General features: G+C 39.5%; 1 protein-coding gene across 1 annotated transcript in view; it reads right to left on the minus strand.

Annotated features, from left to right (window-relative positions):
* DIP2C (DIP2 acetate--CoA ligase C (putative)) overlaps positions 1-7180 on the minus strand; it is a 136753-nt gene that overhangs the window by 82821 nt on the left and 46752 nt on the right. Inside the window, exon 8 of the mRNA XM_019631543.1 lies at positions 1561-1652. Coding sequence (XP_019487088.1) covers positions 1561-1652 — 92 coding nt within the window. The remainder of the gene's footprint in view (positions 1-1560; positions 1653-7180) is intronic.

Consider the following 7180-nt stretch of genomic DNA (forward strand, 5'->3'; position numbering starts at 1 on the left):
TTTTTTTTTTAGCTGAGCCATCCTGCCACTTGTTGGCAGCTCAGTGGCTGCTCAGCTCGGGCCGGTACTCGAACCACTGTTGCTCAGAGCTCAAACTTTTGAGCGAGCTCTTAACCAATTGGGCCACTCGGCCGGCCCTATCTTTTTCTCCATTTTTTATGTTGCCTTTCACTATCGACAGTGTCCTTTAGAGCACAGAAGTTTTTTCATTTTTATGAAATCTAATCTAACAATTTTGGTGTTGCCTGGGCTTCTGGTGCCACATGCAAGAAATCACTACCAAATCCAATGTCATGAAGCTTCCCCTATGTTTTATCCTAAGAGTTTTATAGTTTTAACTGTTATGTTTAGGTTTTTGATCCAGTTTGGATTTTTTTTATACATGGTGTAATGGTTGAACTTTGTTCTTTTGCTTGTGGGTGTCCAGTTGTCCCAGTACCACTGTTCTATACACTGTCCTTCCCCATTTAATGTCTTAGCATCCTGATTGAAAATCATTTGACCATATATGTGGGTGTTTATTTCTGGGCTCTCTATTGCACTCCATTGGTCTCTGTCTGTCTTTAAGTCAGTACTATGCTATTTTGATTACTGTAGGTTTATAGTAAGTTTTATAATCGGAAGTGTGAGTGCTACAATTGACTTTTAAAGGCTAAAGGTGAAACTGGTTCAATAAAAAATTGGAAAGAAGCGTAGTCCACATAGAGTCCTGGGGTGCCAGCAATCGCAATCTTTTAAAAATTCCCTGTAAAGGGCCCATGTCCTTATAATATCTCCTCAGTGAATCATAGCTTGTGTTCTTGTTAGTTTATGATGCTCTATGATGACATAAATCTCACTGGGAGGCCTTTGGGTATAGATAGGTTAACCCAGTCTTGGGCTTCTAAGGTACATAGCAGCTCGTGGGGAAAAAAGGCAAGAAAACTGGGTTCCACACCCAGCCCCACCTCTAAGCTGGGTGTGAAGCTTGGACAAGGTTATTAACTGCTCTGGGTGTAACATTAATATCTGTCCTCTGTAACTTATCAGATTGCAGTAAGAATAAAAATTTGCTTCTCAGTGAAAGATCACGAAATTTAACACTGGGGAAGGAATGGTATCAGCAGTTCACTGCTGAGATCGCCAATCTCACAAATGTAAAAGGAATTTAAAAATGTAATTGCCCTGCCAGCCCAGGTAGATGACACAAAGCATTTCAAACTAGGAGACAATATATGACAGTGGGTAGGACACAGGCTTGGGGTCGGACAGAAATGGATATGAGTGCTGGCTACACCACCGACTAGTTATGTGCCTGCATCTGATATGATACTTGACCTCTCAAGTCCAAGTGTCCGCATGGATAACGCATGGGAAATACTCTAGCTTAGCTCACTGAGTTGCTGTGAAGATTAAATGACTTATTGTGTAATTGCTCCGGGTTCACAGTAAATGTTAAGAAAGCCTTACTTAGTAGCATTAGTATTAAGAGACACTGGACTCCGGAGCTTTACAACAGTAGGTAACTTTTCCACCTAAGACAACGTGTTTTGCAGATGCAATGAATTCAATCGCACTCACCCTGTCTCCAGGCCGCACCATCGGCTCTTGCTTCGTACCTAATTTATGCAGGATGTTGTAAGCCACCTTCATGCTTCTTGTCCACAGTTTGCCTATCAATACAAAGTACAGACACAAGTAACTGGACACACGCATTCCCAGTTATGTATATACGTGCACATACAAAGAGACAGATACTTTTTCATTTTAGTGCTTCAAGTTATTCTGAGCCCCTGGAATCAAGATAGGCAATAAAAGCCAGCAATTCTGACTCAGAAAATTCGAGAAGCCTGAACACTGGAATACGGCACTAGTACAAATACTCTTAGTGTACATAGTACCTACAGCAAAGCCACAGAAACTTAATTATCACAGAAGTTGTGAGGGAAGAATTCTAGGGAGTAAAGTAGGGCAAAGACCATTAGTGCGTTACCACTAATTTATGTTGTGCAAAGTGACACATATTTCCCTGGCGAATTCTACGAAACATTAAAAGAAGAATTAATAACAATCCTTCTCAAATTCTTCCAAAAAAAGAAGAGGAGGAAACACTTCCAAACTCATTTTATGAGGCTGCCATTACCCTGATACCAAAATCAGACAAGGGTGTCACAAGAAAATTACAGGCAATTATCCCTCAGGAACATAGATGCAAAAATCCTCAACAAAATATTAGCAAACAGAATTCAACAATACATTAAAAAGGTAATACACCATAATCAAGTGGGATTTATTGCAAGGATGCAAGGTTGGCTTAACACATGCAAATTAGTCGATGTCATCCATCATGTAAACTAAATGAAAGATACAAGCCATATGATCACCATAATAGATGCATAAAAGATATTTGATAAAATCCAGCACCTATTCATGATAAAAACTCTCAACAAAGTGGGTATAGAGGGAACTTACCTCAACATAATGAAGGCCATAAAGGCCACATATGACAAGCTCACAGCTAACATTAAAGTCAACAAAGAAAAGCTACAAGTTTTTCCTCCAACATCAGGAACAGGACAAGACTGTCCACCCCAGCTGCTTTTATTCAACATAGTATTAAAAGACCTAGCCAGATCAATCAAGCAAGAAAAAGAAATAAATGGCGTCCAAATCAGAAAGGAAGAAGTAAAGCTGTCACTATTTACAGAAGACATGATACTATGTATAGAAAACCCTGAAGAATCCATCCAAAAGAAATATTAGAATAAATTTAGTAAAGGTGCAAGATACAAAAGCAATATACATAAATCTGCTGCATTTCTATACACTAATAATGAACTATCAGAAAGAGAAATTAAGAAAAGAATTCCAATTAAAATTTAATCGAAAAGAATAAAATACCTAGGAATAAATTTAACCAACGAGGTGAAAGACCTGTATGCTGAAAACCATGATATTGATGAAAGAAACTGAAGACACAAATAAATGCAAAGGTATTCTGTGATCATGGACTGGAAGAATTAATACAGACATACCTGTTTTATTGCACTTCACTTTATTGCACTTCACAGATATTGTATTTTCATTGACATTGAGACAAGACTCACCACCAGCAAAAACATTATGACTTGCTGAAGGCTCAGATGATGACTAGCACTTTTTAGCAATAAAATATGTTTATTTAAGGTATGCACATTGGCTTTTTTTTTCAGACACAGTACTATCGCAAACTTAGACTACAGTGTAGTATAAACGTAACTTTTAGATAAATTGGGAAAACAAAAAATTCATGTGACTCACTTTATTGCAATACTCTTTATTGCAGTGGTCTGGAACCTAATTTACAATATCTCCAAGGTATGTCTGTAATGTTAAAATGCCCATACTACCCAAATCAATCTACAGATTGAATGTAATCCCTATCAAAATTCCAACAGCATTTTTCATAGAAATGGAACAAACAATCCAAAAATATATATGGAACCATAAAAGACCCTTAATAGCCAAAGTAATCTTGAGAAAAAAAGAAAACTGGAGGCATCACACTCCCTGATTTCTAAACTACACAACAAGGTTATAGTAATCAAAACAGCATGGTGTTGGCATAAAAACACACGCATAAATAATTGGAACAGAATAAAGAGCCCAAAAATAAACCCACGCACATATGGTCAATAAATTTACAACAAAGGAGCCAAGAATATGCAATGGGGAAAGGACAGTCTCTTCAATAAATGGTGTTGGGAAAACTGAACAGCCATGTGTAAAATAATGAAACTGGACTATTTCTTACACCATACACAAAATTAACTCAAAATGGAGTAAAGACTTTGAATGTAAGAGCATAAAACTAGAGAAAGTGGTAAGCTCCTTGACTCTGGTCTTGGCGATTTTTTGAATTTGGCAACAAAAGTGAAAATAAACAAGTAGGCACAGCAAAGGAAACCATCAAAAGAATGAAAAGGCAATCTACCGAATGGGAAAAAATATTTGCAAATCCTGCATCTGATAAGGGGTTAATATCCAATATATATAAAGAACTTGTACAACCCAGTAGCAAAACCCCCAAATCAATCCAATGAAAAAATGGGCAGAGGACCTGAATAGACATTTCCCCAAAGAGGACATACAGATGGCCAAGAAACACATGAAAAGATTCTCAACGACACTCATCATCAGAGAAATGCAAATCAAACCACAATGAGATATCACCCCCCTCCTGTCAGAATGGCATCATCAATAAGCCAACAAACAAGTGTTGGCAAGGATGTGGAAAAAAGGGAACCCTCGTGCACTGTTGGTGGGATTGCAAATTTATGCAACCACTATGGAAAACAGTATGGAGGGTCCTCAAAAAACTGAAACTAGAACTTACCATAGGATCCAGCAATCCTACTCCTGGGTATTTATCCAAAGAAAAGAAAAACACTAACTCAAAAAGACATGCACCCCTATGTGCATTTCACCATTATTTACGATAGCCAAGACAGGAAAGAAACCTGTGCCCATCAATAGATGATTGGATAAAGAAGATGTGGTACATATATACAATGGACTATTACTCAGCCATAAAAATGAAGGAAATCTTACAATTTGCAACAACATGGATGGACCTTCAGGGTATTATGCTGAGTGAAATTAGTCAGACAGAGAAAGACAAATACCACATGACCTCACTCATATGTGGAATCAAAACAAAATAAAAACAAAAAACTGACCTCTTAGGCACAGGGAACAGACTGGTGGGGGAAAGGGCGAGGGTGAAAAATGGGGAAGGTGGTCAAAAGGCACAATCTTCTACTTACAAAATAAACCATGAGGTTGTAATGCACAGCATGGTGACTATAGCTAATAATAGTTAATAATACTGTATTGCATACTTGAAAGTTGGGAATTAGACATGAAATTGCCCTCGACTTAAGACAAGTTCACCAGATGCTTTAACTGGAAGAACAGATACTGAGACCCAGATAGCAATGTGCATGTAGGGGAACAAAACAGATGTAGGAAAGATGAAAACACCATCTTATGAAGTATGGATTTTAACTTCACTTCAGGTTGAGTGAGGAGTAAGCACTGTGTGGCGTGTGGAACTCAGGGTGGCGGGGGGGTGGGGAGTCGGTCAGAGCCCACAGGGAGCACGGTAGCTAGTTCACCTGGAAACAGCATGGGAGCTTGAGAGGTCATTGCCAACAGGGCAAAACCCAAAAAGATACAGGAAGGTTGCCTGATGCTTTTCTAGCTCAAGCATCTACTAAATCCCTGAAATATATGGGGCAAAAGGCAAAAAGAAAAGAAAGAAAGAAAGAAAAAGATGAGCATTTGCCTGGGAGAAAAGCCGCAACCAAGCCAAGTGATCACTGTATGATTACGAAATGCCATGGGTTCTCTTTAGCATGCTCTTTTATCTATATTGGTAAATAGAAAGCAAAAGATTTTTAAAGTAAGTTTGTTTTCTATCTTTATTCACCCTTTGTATTTTCTACTGAAGACCCTGTTCTTGGCTGGGGATTCTGTCTCCCGAGGGCTTCACAGAAAGCCACCCTTGGGGCTGAGTGGAAACTACCACAATGTAAAGGGTCTGGTCCTTCGATTATACCAAGTTACCTGCTATCAGAACAGTTTTTACACATGAACTTTTCTGTGTCTTTTCAGCAACATCCACCATTCAGAGTTCCTCTATATGGCCTTTCTACGTAGAAAGCACATTTCTAAAGCTTTCATCGTGCTAGCCAACACTTTCATTTTATGTCCTGATAAACTATAATCTTACATTTGGAAAGGCACAGCTTTCCTATATTCCTGTAACAAAGCAAAAACTGAGACTGAACCACAGTGTATGTCTTGTATCAGTGATTAAAATACAGCAAAATATAGATGACTGAAAAGCAGGAGTTGGATGCCTTTGCTATGGACACACATTTCAAATTGTCCTAGATGACTAATCCATATCTGAACCTCAAATTCCCCTTAGGAAAGTCAGCACCATCCGTCCTCTCTTCCAGCGGGAGAAGCAGGGCAGTGCCTACAGTCTGCCTCAGCATCAGGGACCACGAGTCACTCCTCTTTGAGCCCCATGCCTTGGAGAATAGTGTGGGGGCGCAGAGTGCTTCAAACACCTCAGGCAGCGCCTGTGGTTGACGGACAAGGCTGCACTCATGTGTGCACAGCTGTATGCTAGAATTCCCCAAACGCCAGCAGGTAAGCCTTGAAGAACCAGTAAGGGGCAGCAGCCCCATGGCTCCACCTGTCAGGAGATGATGCTCACCCAAGATAGTCTTCTATCTTTCTGACTGAATAAAACCCATTTCCAAGAGCATAATTTTAAAAAAACCCAAAAACATCAACCTATGCCTCATCACGGGTGAAACACACTGTATCTACTTAGAATTACCTAACGAAGCCATTAAAAACAAGGCTGCTATGAAACATGTTGCTAAACCCCCATGTCACTGCTGTCCACGAGATGCCCAGGACAGTGGCTGAGACTGGCTGGTGCTTCCTGGGGCCCCGCATCCCCAGAAGTCTGGGCTGCGTGTTATTTCCCATAACATCTGGCTCTTGGCCTCAACTGCTAATGTAGAAATCTATTTCTTTCCTACCTGAAATTAAGAGTGTTACTGTCATAAAAACTCAAAGTTTTAAAAAAGATACTCTAACCTCACACATACAGATGTAATATGAGTTACGAAGCTGGTGTTTGCAAAGCTGCAGCAGACAGTGTGAACAGAACCTGACAATTGGCTGTCTCGTGGCTCCTTGTCCATGGATCAAAGAAAAAGGGACCCTCTGGTACAGTTAACTATTTCCTACAATTTACAGACTGCGTTAATCTCACTGAATGAAGAATTAAAGAAAAGCTGCTTTCTCTTGTTTTCTGAAAAAGCACTTTGGAAACAGATTTTGTTTCTTCTGAATGATACATGTCAGAGTTTAGACACACCTTCTTTAAGTGCCAGCCCTTCCTGATTTCAAGAATATCACAGACACATTTCAACAGGCAACACCCCACATCTGGGTAGAGTGATGATCACTAAGCATTTGGATCCAGACTCAAAAAACATTTAACAAGAATAACTTCTTATTCGAACTAAAAAACTTCCCTGAAATATTTCCTTTCAGATTCTATGTATTTCCAGACTGGAAACATAAAGCAGCACAAATATAAGTTAGCCACCTGGGAGTGGCAGGTGTGTGCAGT

The sequence above is a fragment of the Hipposideros armiger genome, unplaced genomic scaffold (genome assembly GCF_001890085.2).
Source record: "Hipposideros armiger isolate ML-2016 unplaced genomic scaffold, ASM189008v1 scaffold_1004, whole genome shotgun sequence".
NCBI classification, from domain to species: domain Eukaryota; kingdom Metazoa; phylum Chordata; class Mammalia; order Chiroptera; family Hipposideridae; genus Hipposideros; species Hipposideros armiger.